Consider the following 16,412-nt stretch of genomic DNA (forward strand, 5'->3'; position numbering starts at 1 on the left):
GAAGGGACAAAACACCATTATGTCATGTTAGAGCCTAAAGACCCAGCCCGAGGCTCAAAAAACAAACACCAAGAGGGATCAAGCATAAAGTGCTTGGAATATACTGTGACCCACACATTTATTTCCCCCCTGAAATTTCACCAAGAAAAAGAGCCTGAAGTTTTCCAAAGGCATGGCAGAAGCAGGTTACATATTTTCAAGTGAATCCTCCCTATAAACTGTAGTGCCAACCCAGTGTTTCCTTCCCCCCTCTGCTGCCCAGGGAGGTGCTCAGAGCACGTATTTTTCAAGGCTCCCTGGAGAAAAGGCTGTGGTGGATTTTCAAGAAAAAAGTATGTAGTGGAAATTTTTTTTTCCACAAAAGCACATTGATGGAGCAATCCAGGAAAGCAGTCTCCAATCTTGGAATGCTATTAATTTTACTACTTTTTTCTTCTAAATTAATGACATTCAAAATTTCCATCCACTGGAGGAGGCAGGTTGGAATCTGTGCTACTGTGGAGTTCTCCAGAGCTGTCCTCAGGATTCTGTGAAAAAGGGAAGACAACAGGACCACCAAAATCCAAAAGTAGCCTTTGGGGCACAGCAGCTGGAACAACCCAGCCTGTTCCAGCACCATCTCAGCCCTCAGGCTCAGGGAACTGACCCAGAAGGAACCTGCCCAAGGTCCCATCAGCACCTCATCTACCTTGCACCCCAGTATCTGTACCTGTCTAAATAACTTCTGAGCATTGATTCCTTTCATCCCTGCAGTTCTTTCCATCCCCCTGGATCCAGAAGAAATGCTGCACAGTGAACAGAGGGAATTCTTTGGAGCTAGAGAGATGCAAGAGCAAGTGCTGCTGGAGTTCATAATAAAAGGCAAGTGGGAGCAAGGCCAAACCCAGTGTGGCCCAGGCAGCCCACCTAGGAGGGCTTCCCAGAGGACACCAAACCTTATATCCTTTACTGCACAATCCTTGGATGAAGACAAATCTGGAAAATACTTTTTTTTCTTTTTTCTTTTTTTTTTTTTCCCCAAAATGTAGAAGATGCAGACAAGCATAAGGGAATAAGAAACAATATAAAGCCTTGAGAAAATAACCTACAAGGGCAGGTTAAACTAAGGAATCACTTCCTGAGCCAAAATCAACAGTATTTAAGGGGGAACATGATTCCCTATAAATATGCATGGGGTGTTTGTAGGGAAAGAGGAAAGAGCCCTTCATTCAGGGAGCACAATGGAGAGCTGTGAAGTGTCCATTAATGGCCACATTTACCTTCAGTATTAAACATTATGGGTGGGATTTCCAAAAGTATTTTAGGAAGTCAAATGCCCCCTTTGCTAGCGGTTTGCAGTATGGGTGAGGCAGTTAATTCCCAGGTGAGCTTTGGAAAGGCCACCCTCAAAATGTCAGGAAGTTTGTTCAGCAGTCACACTGATGGTCACTATTGAGTGCTTCTAAAACTGATCACCAGAGAGTAGCAAAGGCTGGGGCTGTTAAACCCATCCTACCATGCCATGGTCAACACCTCGAGGTCACAGGATGCTCTCACCTTCTGCTCCCAGTCTCCATCCCAAACTCTGCTGGTATCTGCATTGTGAACACCTTGTAAGGCACAGAACCTCTCAGAAAGGAGATAATGCTATAAGCTATGTTTTTGAACTGTCCTTAGTGCCTTTGTACTACAAAGAAATAGATTTTCAAACACTGATGAGACACCCTGGGGAACTGAGGCATTAATGAGCAGCTATTTCTCCTAAAGCAGCTCTGAACAGTGAGAGATGAGATGTAAAGCTGCTTTAAACAAATCCACAACACAATATGGGAATTCAAGATGCACAGAGCTTCCCTGCATCTCTCTACATGAGACTCTTCATTTGTATTACAGACATCCTCTATCTGTCTCAGGATCTGCACATCCCCCTGTCATACACACTAATTTGGAAACACCATGTGCTGTGATCTTCACTGGGAGGACTTATAAAAGTGGAGATAGAAGCTTTAAAAATTGAAACTTAACATCACGTTCAAGGCTCTACATCCATCACCAAACAGAGCAGACTGTCAATAAGTGGAAGCACATTAATAAGCAGGTTGGAGCTTGCTGAGCAGCAGGAGGCTACATGCAGTGGTCATCCTTGGTAAGAAACAAGCAAAAAAAAATAGCAGGAATGAACACAGGGAGCTAAGGATGATCCCCTTCCCTCCCAGAAGGGGGTTCTGATTTGTGACCCTCCAGTCACACACAGGTGCAAACATGGAGCACTAAAGCAACACTGTGCTGTTGGACTCTACCTAGAAGGGAGGCATGAGAAGATCACAGCTCTCACCAGAGTGAAGCAGGCTTGTGTGAGAGCCAGGCAGTTACTTTCCAGTCCAAGCACACTGAAGGACTCAGTGGGAAAAGGGAGAACTCCCTGTGTCCTGTTTCATGGGAGAGACTATGCTCAGGAGGATGAACCTGACTGCTTCAAAGAACCAGATCAAGTGCAACACCTGCACCAACATAGGAAAACAGACAGGATCTGTAAACAACAACCATTTCAAACCCTGGTGATTTCTCCAAATGTTTTCTCTTCCCCCTTCCATTCTTCCAAACGTGGTGAGGCAGAAGAAGCCTTTATTTGACCAAGAAAACCCGAGTATCCCTCACTCTCATGAAGACCAACAGAGGTTTGGTCTATCCACTGGAAGAGGGACTCTGCCATGGTCTGGTTTCAGCCTCCACCTGCATTTCCTACAAGCATCCAAACTGGACTCCCCTTGCTTCCCACACAGAATCATGGAATCAAGGACTGGCTGGGGTTAGCAGGGACTTTGAAGACCAAGTTGTTCTACCCCCTGCCACGGGCAGGGACACCTTGCACTATCCCAGTTGCTCCAAGGCCTGTCCAACCTGGACAAATACCTCCCCCAGGCATGGGGCAGCCCGAGATTCTCTGGGCACCCTGTGCCAGGGCCTCAACAGGGAAAAATTTCTTCCTAATACCTAATCCCAACCTTTCATCCTTCAGCTTAAGGCCACTGAAACTAAATTTCCATTCTGTGGAAACTAAGTCAATCAGCCACCCCTCACACCTTAAAAATTAAACACAGAAATACATAGCTGGAATATATATGGAAAGTGAGAACCACCCCAAGTGTCAGAATCAGGATACCTGGATTAATTAACTTTGGGCCACACACTGATCATTCAGCTTGTAACCTCTCTTACCAAGGCTCTTGGGGACACGTGGGAAGTTCAAGAGTCAGGAGGTTCCTTGTGCCATCCCACATTGTTTCAGTGGGTATCATCCTTGATTTCCCCATGCAGCAATGCTTGGACTGCTGCAAAGGACTCAGCAGTCAAACCCACACAAGGCTCTGCCTCCCAGAAAACACTTTCTTCTCACCATTCTATCAATGGAATTGGAAAGCGTGGCCAGGGCTCTTCCCCACTTGTCCCTCCTTTTTTCCCCACTGGACAATCACAGGTGGCTGACAGCTCTATCCTGCCCCTACCTGAATAGAAGCCCTATTGAAAAGCACCAAGGGCTCTGTGTTCCCTCCATTTAATATCCAGCCCTGGCCAGCAGACACTGCCTCCTGCCAAGACAAACACCTGGGATCTGGAGCAGGGAGGGGGCAGCTTCTGGAGACAGCCCTCCAGTCTAAACTTCTTAGGGAGTGGATAGAAACATGCTTTTATAAAAGAGGTGCTGCCTGGCCTGAAAACACCAATTCAGCCCCAAACACTGCCACCTTTCACCCTCTCTGTTGGCTTAAGGTGGGCTCAGTTTGGTGACTGTGCAAAACCTGCGTCACACCTACCTGCTGCTCCACCTCCCAATCCAAAGGCACAACTCCTGGAGCTGCACCAAACACTGCTTGATTTATTGGAAGAAAAATAAAAGCAAAGAAGTATGCCTTGCCTGCAGCACATTTCCCTTTGCCAGCCTCCCCCAAAACTGAGCCACAGTGGGTGGACACTGATTCTAAGTCTGTGCAGCTCCAGGGTTCCACCTTCAGCTCCTTGGCTGGGTATTACTTCCCATGCTGCATGGGTTCCATATTTTGGCAAGAATCAGCTGGTTCTCTGGGTTTCTTCTCAAAAATCCTCTAGAAGCTCCTCAGGTTGTTGAGTCTGCCCATGATGCCACTCTTCAGTTTATGCCAGTGCCTCACCATCCCCAGGGTGGTGAAGGATTCCTTCCCCTCTAACCTGCCCTTTGTCAGGTAAAGGCAATCCTGTCACTCCAGGCCCTCATCCCAAGTCACACATTCCAACAGGTCCCTCTGGCAGGGAAGGGAAAAGGCATCCAAAGGGACAAACTTCCCTCCTTTCACATCTTCTGCATGTTAAAGTATTTATGGCCTTGACATACTTGGCATATAAAAAAATACTACACATTAGAGGAATGCTGGAAAAAAGTAATATTGCAGCACTGCACACATTTTTGAGAAACAGATGTTACTGATCCACTTGCTGAGTGCCTTCAGAGAAGGTTTGCAGTTGGAATTCCTCTTCCTCCATGGATGGGCCTCCAGTCTCCATGGAGGTGTCTGGGCTTTGGGAAAACACCATGGTTTTGGGGTAAAACATCCTCATCTACCAACCCTCCAGCTCCAGCACCCTTGGAATGATTCCCAGAGGAGCAAGCAGAAATTCCACAGCTCATTTTCCCTCTCTGGAAGATCAGTGTAATATAAAATCCATGTTCTAGCCCATGTTTTATCCTGGCCATGCACCTTAGAATTAAAGCAAGAGTCCCTGTATCATTTTAGGCTCCACCCTTGAAGGGTGTTTAACACAGGCAGTACAGAGGGTTGAGACTTTTTTACTAAGCACATGCCACAAGTGAGACTGCATTTATTTAGTAAGATGAAGCCTATTTCTGAATCATATGAAAGATTCAAACACAGCACACCACTCAAGTCTCACAGCACATGAATTATTAACCCAGCACCAGTTTGTGACCAATCACTAATACCAGATTTTTAAATCAAAACAAAAATCTTCTGCAGCTACCAAGAGAAGTCTTACTTGTTCAGAAGATTCAGAAACAGGATGCAAGTGTAGGAATGTTTAATATCCTCTTCCAAACCATGGGCAATATTTAGGAGGCTCTTACCTCTTTGTAATACTTAGAAGTAATACTTAGAATACTTAGAAGCTCCTACTAAAATACTGCAAATCATCTGCCCAGAGGAATTGAAGTCTCTCAACACACTAATTGATACCACTTTAAGGAGCAAAAGGTATTTGGGAGAGCCATCAAATTAACCAAGATCCTGACAAATTTGCACAGAAGAAAAGAAAGCATCAGCATTTACTGGGTCACTGCACTGGACTGGAATTAAGTTTTTTAGCCTCCTCTATAAACATCCGTAAGAAAATTCCTTTGTGCTGAAATTTCCCATGCTTGGTTTTGATCCAGATGCTGGGTTTGATTTTTCCACCTTTCAGAAAATCTAGGAAAACTCAATGGAAGCCCTTAAGAATTATACGAAAGCAAGAGAAAAAACAAACTTTGATTTTATGTGGAAAACCACGTCTCTGTTTTTAGTTCTTGGAAAACCTACCAGGATTCATTTTAACAGCAGCTGCTACATGGAGCTGGCAGGCCAAACACTTTGTCCTTAAAGAAGGAACTGGGGGTTACAGTATCAGTTATTCCAGAGTGAAAGTATGCATGGAACATGCTCAGAGCATCAAGCACCTCCCCAGGCCCAGGGAATCTCTGCAGAAATATTTACTGAGCACAGGTTTTGTCTTTGTGTCAGTCACAGCAAATGGTACAGGAGGCAGCAGAGGTTGCCAGCTCTGCAGTAAACGTGGTGTCTTCCCAGATGCAGAAGTCATGGGATGACACCAGTCAGAGATTCCTCTAAAATGGGGAAAGGTAAACCAAGAGTGTGGACATCAGATAGCCTTCAGAGAAGGGGAAATGAGACCTTCAAGTGCTGAATACTCCAAAAGTATAAAGTGAATAAAACAATGTCAAAATACAAAGACCTCATGATCTGGATGTCAGATCATTTCTACTGTGGCACACAAAAGAAATACTGATTTATCTGCTGCCTGTACACAACAGTCCAGAATGATGCTGCAGCATCACCACTCTTCCAAGGCAACAGAAAACTCAGCCCAAACTATGTGTGAGCAAGAGTCATCTCCTTGGAGAGAAGGCAGAGGAGGACAGAACACTGATGCAGCTTCCTCTGAATGGAAATACTCTGTGGATCAAAAGCTGGGAAGCACCAAAGCCAGTAATATTTCCACCAAACTCATTGCTTCAAATTGGTTCTACATCCTTGCACAAAGGAAATAAAATACCAAACAATTATGGTAAAATCTCTTAAAGGAAAAGGGGAAGTAGTTTCACACGTTTGGTCACATATAAACCAAGAAAGTCAAACAACAAAGAGATTTTTATGAGGCAGGGAAGCTGATTTAGTGTTGCATGCTGGTAATTTACTGAAGTTCTCAGCCAAGTAGCAGAAGCACCCGATGAAAACTAAGTATCTATTTAAAACAGAAGTGAAAGCAAAGATTGTTTTAATGGGAACAATAGTGCTGCACTTTATCCATCATTTCAAGAAGCTCCTGATGAAACACAGGGCCAGAGATGGAACTAGCTGACTCTTCTTTCCATGACTCTTTCAAAGCCTGGATGGGAGCATCATGTTTAGAGCTGCAGTGTGACCCTGAGAGAAAACCAAGAGGAAAGAGCAGACAAACTCCTTTTCTCAATGACCTGGCACAGTATTTTCTCTCCAGTCCTGCTTACTGCCCCTTTGCAAACATCAGACCATGTCCCCTGCAGGCTGAATTCCAGATCCAAGTACATACAACACTAAGTAAACATGGAACATAAGAAAGGCCATGGCTGAATATGGCTTCTGTACCTCCACCTACTTACTCCAGCATCAATGAGAACTTTGAGAGGCTACAAGGACTGAATTTTGGTAATTGCCTATTTTGGTCTCTGTTGACTCTATTCTCCTGGGACACACACCTTCCCACAGGTGACAGGGGGAAGCAGGACATGGATGAGGAATGAGAGCCCAATTCATGTGTGCTACCAAGAGTCCATACAAGTTATATAATCTGGGATTTATCACTAAAACTATAAAAAAGGGCTGTACTTAGTAATTTTAATAAGCTGATGCTATTTTATACACTGTAAACTGTGAGCCTCCAGGAATCAAAAAATTTAAGAAGCATCTGCTGTTTTGGAAACAAAGAGGGAAAAATCCAGAAAGGAAATTCTTTGCCCAAGTGCCCTAAAAGCAATATTTTGTGAAAATGCATCACCAGGACTACAAGGTGTGATTAAAAAACAGCTACAAAAGACATACCCAGAGCAGCACTCAAGCACCAGCCCTTTATTCCAGACCATTTTTGACCACATACTGATCTGGAACAGATCAGCCCCTAAATACATTGCTTAAAAGGGAGGGATTACATGCAAACCTGTGCTTTGCTGCACAGAATGATTTTTCAGCATCAGAAATGAACTATAAATAAAAGTCTGAAGTTGTGGCAATCAAAGCAGAGACTTGTTATGAAAAGTCTCCCAGCAGGCTCTCTCCAGCTGCCTGTTCCTAAATCCCTTCCTGGAGGATGCTCTCCTCACTAGACTGTCAAGTTTCTTAATCCACCTTCAAATACTGTCTCCAATGTAAGACAGGAAAAAAGAGACTAGTAACAACCTTAGTCTTCTGAGCACCACATTTTCCACTCATGGCTACACACCACACACACGTTCTGCCCACCTGGGGTGGCTGTTAAGCTCACAGCCCAGGTGCTCTGGGCTATTCCTGCTGATTGTTCCAGAGGGGCCCATAGGCAAGTCTTCCTTTCCTAGAAGGCACCTCAGATGACATCACAGGTCACTCAGATGCCAGCCTGAACTCACTGCATCTCTGCTCAGCTTGGAGGGTGAGCAGTTCTGCAGAGTGGCCAGAACACCTAATTTTCAAGGCTCAAAGTCAGTGTTTGGACAGAGAGGAGGAGACACAGGGCTTGGAAATGAGGCAAATCTATCATTAGATCAAATCTGGCCGTGTTAGAAGAATTTATAGTAACTAACAAAAATAAATAAATGGAGCATTTGCATAAACTTTGACTATGCTCCATAGAGTAAGGGTGAAGTAGTTATTTGATCTGACAATTTCAGAGAGAAGCAAACCAGGCATATAAAAGAATGTCTAGATTTTTCATTTTACACTATACTGACACTTGACTTGTGTCCCCATCGCCCCTCTTCTCAATCAGGGCTCCTCCCTTCTGTGTTTTACTCAGGAAGCCCCAAGTCCTGAACAAGGGAATGCATTTTCCCAAGTTTCTGGAGTTGCTGAACTTTGAGGAATCCTCTTTACTATGGGTTACTGGGGCTGAGGAGGCTGCACTAGCCTGTGGGAAGTGCTGCACAGCAGAGAGGTGACGGGGATGGAGTCCAGCTGCAGCCCATCACGCCCAGCTCACTGTGCTGCCAAATGCAGTGAAATGCCAGGGCTAAGGGCAGGCACAGCAGGTCAGGGGAGTTCATGGCAAGGAGGGAATTACTGTGGAAGAGCAGTAAGGCAGGGGAGCAGGAATGTCACAGTTAAATCAGCCTAAGACACTGCTGCTATCTGTGCCGAGCAGCACGCGGCCAGAGCCGCTTCCGTCTCCCCAGGGTTTGCTCTGCTTCCCTCGTGCCTCTCCCTCCCTGCAAGTCCTGGATGACCTGACATTCCCTCCACCACAGCCCCCAGCTTGGACTGGGAGAGACCTCCAGGCCCAAGGGGGCAATCCCAGTCCCAATCCCAAACTCAGCTAGAGTTCCCCATGTTTCCGAATTTCTACAACCAGACGCTCTGCAGCAACTCGAGCGTTTGTCTCCAAATCCCAGTACACTGGGATAAAACACCATCAGCTCCTAGAAAGACGTTTCTCCACTGAGGAGCTCTGTCTTGACAGCTTGAGGGAAATCCTGCTGAAATATTACATTAGAACCAACACAGGAACAAGAAATAAGCCTGAGCAGTTCAGTACTGATGAAACAATGGTAATAATAAAGGATTTGAAACAAATCAAAATGCCCTGAAACTCCTTGGATCCCATACACCCCAACTCCTACAGATTTTCAAAGCTTTTCCTGAACCAAGTTTAAAGCCTGTGCAATTATCTCTAGTCTGAGATACTCCAGCCTGTATTTCCAAAAGATTTGCCAAAGGAAAGTAGCTGTGAACATGCACAGGCCATGTTTCTTCATGTCTCCTTATCCTTGGAAAAAGGGACGGCAATAAGCAAGTGAGAAATAATCTGTCACAAATGAGAGATCTAAGCACATCTGGGTATTTTTTTATTCTTGATGGCTGGTCTGTCTTCCAGGATTTTCCCTGGTTTGGCAGCTGAACACTACAAGGCAGGCAGATTCCTGAGCATCTTCCACTTGCAAACAGCTGTACTTCAAACAACTTGTATGCTGCCCTGGGCTTGAAGGCCATGGAATTTCAATAAACAAAAATACTACAAATCATTTCCAACCAACAAAAAGCAAGTCACATTTTACTTGGAATCTGAAGTCAAAGATTAAAGGTTCATTGCACTGGGCTCAGCCCTTTCATTTGAGACAAGCAAGGTTAATGCTCTAGAGAAACAGAAACCAGCACTGTCGCCTGGCATTGCAGGGATGTGAGCATAAACCAGACCCCAGCTCAAACACAGACACCCATCCACAGAAACACTTCAGAGTGGAAGCAGAAGCTAAAGGCATCAAACAGCAGCAGCTGCTCAGAGTTTGTTGCAAAGGCAGGAAGCTAACTGAGAAACTGAGATGATCTTCTGTACAATAACAGGTAGAAAGTGTTTTAAGCCACTATTTCTAAATGTTTGGCTTGCTACCTTCTCTCTATTTACAATCTAAACCACTTGTAGCATCTTGTTGAGGCTGGCACCTTCCACTCCTGATGGATTCTGACACCAAACTCTGCTGCTGTGGCCAAGCAGCAGCAGGAACACACAGCAGAAACCTGTGGAAGCACCGGCGCTGTGACACGCAGGGAAGGAGGCAAGAGGCAGCTCCTCTGTGACTAATGAAGGTTCTTCTGCCATGACAAGTGCAGGCACATGCATGTGGGCTTTTTAAATAAACAGGGTCATTTCCAAGGGAGATTAAGCAGATGTGAAGATAGGAATTTGCAGAACTGATGGCAGACAGACAACTTCCACTGCAAAAGCAGATATGTAAACTATTTCAAAAGAGAAGTGTTCAAGTATTTGGGGGTTTAAATGTAAGTTTAGATTCAGAAGAGACTGTGTTCAAAGTCTTACTTTACTTATGCAAATGCCAATTATTCCACACATTTACTATCAAACAAGCAAAATTTAGTACCAAATGCTCTTTTCCTCTTACTCACGACATCAAACCTCTTCTACCTCTTATACATTGTGCAAACTGCTACCCTGGTGATTCCCTTCACTTTCTCTCCAAGATTTCCTAAATGGCTATTCTGGAGAGTGTCTAAATTCCTTCAAAGTCAAAAATAAATCTTTCCAGCACACACATGCCCCTAGAATTTCTCACTCTTGTTCCAGTTTCTGTTAAGCCATATTATCTCACTCTGCACGTCTTTAGGATACATTGAAGATCAAATAGTCTAGCTGAGTTGAGACACATAGTACAGCAACAGAGGGGCCAGAGAAGGTAATTGCAAGTTCCTTTTGCTACCCTGGGACATGCTGGCAGGAAAAAAAACCATAAAATAAAGCTTCAGGATTATTTATTTCTTTCACAGTCACATGATTAGAGCTCCAAGAGATGTTAAAACAGCAAAGGTGGAGATGAACAGAGAGACAAGAGTGACTCAGGAGATTTATCCCCTACTCCTCAAAGAAAAAGCCCATGTTCTCCTGCTCCAGGCCTCAAAACCATGGAGAGCACATGGGATGTTATGGGAAAAGAAGGACACATTCCACTATCCCAGGCTGCCCCAAGCCCCATCTAACCTGGCCTTCAACACTTGCAGGGATGGGGCAGCCACAGCTTCCCTGAGCAAACTGTGCCAGGGCCTCACCATCTTCAGCACAGCATTTCTTCCCAATATCCCATCCAACCCTGTCCTCTGTCACTGTGAAGCCACTCCCCCTCCAAAAGTCCCCTTCTGGCTTCGTTTACCTGAAAACACACCACAAGCAGCTTGGCAGCCACATGGCAATCTGTGACAGAGCTCCTCTCCTTAATCTAATTCCATTTAATCCAATTTCTTGTCTTCACATGCTGTCTCTATACAACAACTTCATTCGGGCTTACTGCCAAAACCCAGCTGCCAGTCCCAGGGTCTCATTCATCAGAACCATTCTGTTGGAACTACATCTAGCAAGCCAGGGGTCTGCTTGGCCTTTGTAGCCAGCACACTGGCAAGAGATTCTCCTAAAAAACCCACCAAAAACTCCCAAAACACACCAAACTGGCATTAGCTATCACCTCAGATGCAACCACTACCAGTAATTCCTTTCTCTAAGCGAGGGAATTCAAGGAGTTTTGGTCTGACTGGGGATTCTTTTTCACATGGTTCCTGTCCCAAGCACTGATCTCCCTGGATGCTGCAGGCGTGTTCCACCAGTGCTCCTGCTCCTTATGGAGCACAAGGTGGGGACTGCTGGCTCTGCCTGCTGCCTGAGCCACCCAAGGAATGCTGTGTGGGCTCAGATATGCCCAACCTTTCATTCTGGGATTTGGGCACCTGCTCAGCCACAGGGAAACCCATGTGTTCACAGAGATGGAAAACAAGCCTGTTACACATGTGAACCACTCAGTTCTCCTACGACACCTTCTGATGAAACAAAAGTGCCACTAAGAGTACAAAAAGCACACTCACTTTACAAATGAAAACTTAACACTGCTATTCTTGGATAGCAGGGCAGCCCATCATTCTGGTACCTGAGAAGCAAAGAGGGATGATTTGGAGACCCAATTCTAAATTCAGTTAACAAAAGGTCAGCTTTTAAGTCTGAAATTGTCTTCATTATCAAATTTCCTGTTTGTAACACCTCATGCAAATAAGAAAGGAAAGCAAACAAGAGGTAGGTTTGAGCTGGCTCCCTCACACCTGGGACATGAAGAACTTTGCTTATCAAGCTCAGAGAAGTTACCCCCAGCGAGGCATTAGTGTTTTCTGGGGCGTTCAAGCAATGAGGTCTGCAAGCGCGGCCGCCGGGCGGGCGCGGTCAAAGAGCAGAGGCACAGCTGCCTTACCAGCCCGTCGCAGGTGCTGATGGCCACGGCAGCCCCGGGCACGCCGGCGATGTCCCCCACGTAGGCGCAGCCGGCCCACAGGGGCTGTCTCCTCCAGGGCCGGCTGGCGTCGGCCGAGTCGCGGTGCCACTCCACCACGGCGCCGGGCGCCACCAGGCGCGTGTTGGGCGTGAGGCGCAGCTGCAGCTCCCGGCCGAAGGCGCTGACGTTGAAGAAGAGCTGCCGGGGCCCGCGCGGCGCCTCGCGCGCCCGGCGCCGCTGGCGCCGCTGGGACACCACGTGCGACACGAAGCTGCCATCGGCGCTGGTGCTGATGGGAACCACCAGCCCCAAGGGCCTCGCGCCGCCTCCGCGCACGTCTGCCAGAAACACAACCAAAGCACACTCAGCGACACAGAGCAACGGCCCCGACTCCAGCGCCCGCCTCCCCTCCCAGAAATCACAGCTCAGGACTCCTGCTCCAGCTACTAACGTGGGGAATGTCAGGCACGTGCCACTGCTGCCCTTCTATCACGGAATCACCAAGGGCTCTGGGTTGGACGGGACCTTCGAGACCATCCAGTTCCAAACCCCCTGCCGTGGGGACACACCCCGCCTTCCACCAGCCCAGGTCCAAGCTGGCCTCGGACACTTTCGGGGATGGCGCAGCCACAGCTTCTCTGGGCACCCTGTGCCAGGGCCTCGCCACCCTCACATGGAAGAATTTCTCCCTAGCAATTGTTATTATAAAAATTATTTTCCTAAAACTCGCAGAGGAAAGGCTGAAATATTCACTGATATTTATCTGGGGAGTTTCCTGTGGGTTTCAAGCTTGCTCAACAGCCCCAGAAGAGGCACAGACCCTTCTGAATTCTCCTGTAAGAAATGCCACACAGCTCTGGTGTACACCTGACACAGAATTTGCTTCTCTGCCAGGACTTCCATCAAGCTTTTGAAAACAAAGTGCCAAGCTTGGTTATAAGCACAATTTGCATACATATTTCTCAGGAAGTAGAAATAAGGGAAAAATCCAGTGGATCACATGCAGCTGCTAACTTAAACCACATCAGCATTGATAAAGGCAGTAACTTTTCCCTCTACAAATCCCCCTACCTAGCCAGTTGCTGTTTCCCCTGAGTAACAGAGATCCAAAACAATGAGAGAATCTAATTACAAAAACTCAACACGGATCTGTACAAACTGGACCCTACATCTTGCACTTTAGTGCAGCTGAGAGAAGCCATAAACCCAGCAAAGCCACGCTGTTGGTAATCCTGGAGAAGCTCAACAGCACAACTCTCAGCTAAGGCAACATGTCTTCAAGTAATTTCACACCAGTGGAAAACAAATCCACTCAAATGAGTTTATCTTTTCAGTGAGACCTCTGTAATCTGGCAGTGATCAGGATATTCAGTGTCTGATGTTCAGGCTGTAAGGGAAGGGCCAGGTCAATCTGAGAGTCTGCTCTGCTCTGAATGGGTCCAAGGCCCAAATATGAGCCTGTGCATTTGGCTACTTAGAGTTAAAAAGACATCTTGCTCAAAAATAGTTATTCCCTACTCCCTTCTTCCTGGGAGAGATGGTGAAAGTAGTATCAGAGTGATATTACTGAGAATTTCATTTGAAAAGCTTCAGGATGTGATAGCTCTGATGTTAGTGCCAAGTGCCACTGAGAATTCCTCAAATAAACACACTTAATTAAGTGAGCTAAATTTCACCTGCTCCCAGTGTGGATCATATTTGATATGAGAATGAATAGAGGAAAAGCTCAGTAGCCAGTTCCTCTCCTGGTGGCAAGGGCTGCTGGTTTTAAGAGACTCACACTTTCAGCAAGTAACATCAGTAGGAAAATGTTCCTAATGGCTTCACAGAACTGTTTTTAGTATTTTTTCAGCCAGTTACTGAGGAATCTGACAGAAAAGCAATGTTTGGTACTAGTAGGTGCACACATGCAAATTCTGGCACTATATATATGTCTTACTATACAAATGCTATATCCTAGGAATGTGAATTTCTGAGTCCATTGGTACCTCACATCCTACAGCCAGCAGTCACAGGGTGGGTTTCAGCAGCAGCCAGCTCCACCTATTTCACCATACACCCACAAGACCAGGTTCTAAAACTGGCATCCTAATTAGGCCATTATCCTTAGGATAATTCCCATTTAAAACACTGGGAATTCTGAGCCAGGACTGCTAATCTGTCTCCTTAGAGAAGGGACCAAATTAAAACTCTAAAGTCATTTTTATTAATTAGACACCAGGCCATGCCCAGGAGACAGAGCTGCTGGCTTGCACATGGTAACTGGGTCAGAGTAAAAACACAGACCCTCAGATTCCCGGTGCTTCAACACTGGGGTTTCATTCCCAGGCTGACATTCTGCCTTCCACCTTGCTGAGATTCCTCCTGGCTTCTTTTCTTTCCTCTTTGAAGCAGGACATTCAGTGCCAGAGACCACAGTCTGGTGATCAAATTCTGTGCTCACCACACGACTGAGGAACTGCTCTGCACATCTTGCAGCAGAATTCCCACACTTCCACAGTGGAGGGAAAAAATGGCTATTTTGCTAATGAGAGCAGCCAGCTATCCTCAAGAAGGTGGGAACAAAGGCTGGAAAATAAGAACTGTCAAGGTTTTGAGTCAGCAAAAGCCTTTTCCAGAATCTGTAAATGCTGAGCTAGAAGAGGAAATACCTTTTGTTCAAAGGCAATTAAAATTAAATGGGACATGACTGAATCCCAAAGACATCTGAACTCCTCTGCTGACTTACATTACCCTTTTTCCACAAACTGCACGCTCTGAGGAAATGCTATCCCAGCTGTAGGTGCTCCCTTTCCTAGGCTAAAATTTCAGAGTCGATCTGCTCTGCTAATTCAAAGCTGACAGGGGTGATCAGAGCAAGAGGAAAAGCACTTAACTGTACATTTTCTTCATTTTTAAAAAAAATCTGGCCTTTAAATGTTGCTCCAGTTGCACAATGTTTAGGTTGAAAGGAAGCACTTAAGAAGGAAGATCAGATTCTTTCATTGTGTGCCAAAACATAATTAGCTAGAGAATGCCTCTGAAGAGAGCTGCCTGGGCTTTCTTTCCCTCAAAGACTCGTGAAACTGCAGAATTAACACCACTGCCTCACAAGAGTTGTCTCTGCACCGTACAACAGCTGCAGTCAACTGAAGTTTGAAAATCCTAAACTTTTTTTATCACCTACATTTGGAAAAACAGTACCTTTATGCATAAGATTCTGTGAAATACAGTGATGAATAACCATGAAGGTGGCTGTCCACAGCAGAATGCCAAATGCCCAAACATCCACCTGAGAAGATTTCAAAGGCACAGTCTATGTGGAAATCAGTGGCAGCAGTGGAAAAGGAAGAATTTTTCAAAGTTCAAATAATTTCTTTACGTCTAAACCAAACTACCCAAGAGAAGAAATGTGGGGGGCTCCTGGTAACATCTCAGTCACATGGCTCCTGCATAGGGGTCTCCTGCTGAGCCCCAAGTCATTCCACAAGGGCACAATGGGATGATGAGCAATCCCAGCAATCTGGAAACCAGAGCTTCCCCACTGGAGGATGCATTTGGATGTGGCCTGAGAGTCCTGAGGAAGCTGAGGAACCTCAGTAAAAGGACTGGATCTAGGGTGACATCTCCACAGCATCACCATGGAATTTTCTGCCTGGAGTTCACAAGCTGTGACACAACCAAACTGCTGGATGGCAGGCAGACATTCAGCTGTGCAGTGGAAGCCCTGGAGAAAAGGCAGTTACCTGCTGCTGTAGGGATGAAGAGGAGAGCATTTCCATAAAGAGACTGTGCCATGTTCTGGGAGATGACAGATAAGCACAGTGGGATGAGCACAGAGCTGTTCTGGTCACTTAGCAAGGTGATGTTAATAAGAGAAGATGATGTGGAGACAACTGGACACACCCAGCAGGGGCTTTGTCACCACCCTTTTCTGCTTGATTGCTGGCTGATGGCTTCCAGAAACAACAGAGCAATTTTGGTCCCTCTCAGCAACCCGGGTCACCACAGAACTACCATTTGCTCTCTGTTTGGCTGCCTTTAGGTGGCAGGAATGCCCAGAAAGAAAGAGAAGACAAAAAAAAAGTGACAGATTCCTTGAGAATTCCCACTCAGCTCTGCACCTGAAAAGGGATGAGGCTGTGTGGCATCTGGACGTGGTAAGCTGGATGAATGAAAGCAAGGGACTGCAAGGAGAGAG

General features: G+C 46.0%; 1 protein-coding gene across 5 annotated transcripts in view; it reads right to left on the minus strand.

The window, feature by feature from the left end:
- Positions 1–16,412, minus strand: part of ADAMTS3 (ADAM metallopeptidase with thrombospondin type 1 motif 3) — a 55,868-nt gene that overhangs the window by 34,329 nt on the left and 5,127 nt on the right. For 3 of the 5 annotated variants that reach the window (XR_013774338.1, XM_079306360.1, XM_079306359.1), the window contains exon 3: positions 12,212–12,570. The exons of the other annotated variants lie outside the window; for them this stretch is intronic. Coding sequence is in view for 2 of the 3 variants with exons in the window: in XM_079306360.1 (XP_079162486.1) it covers positions 12,212–12,570 (359 nt within the window). In the remaining variant the exon portion in view is untranslated. The remainder of the gene's footprint in view (positions 1–12,211; positions 12,571–16,412) is intronic. 5 annotated transcript variants of the gene reach the window in all.

The sequence above is a fragment of the Erithacus rubecula genome, assembly GCF_903797595.1.
Source record: "Erithacus rubecula genome assembly, chromosome: 5".
NCBI classification, from domain to species: Eukaryota; Metazoa; Chordata; class Aves; order Passeriformes; family Muscicapidae; genus Erithacus; species Erithacus rubecula.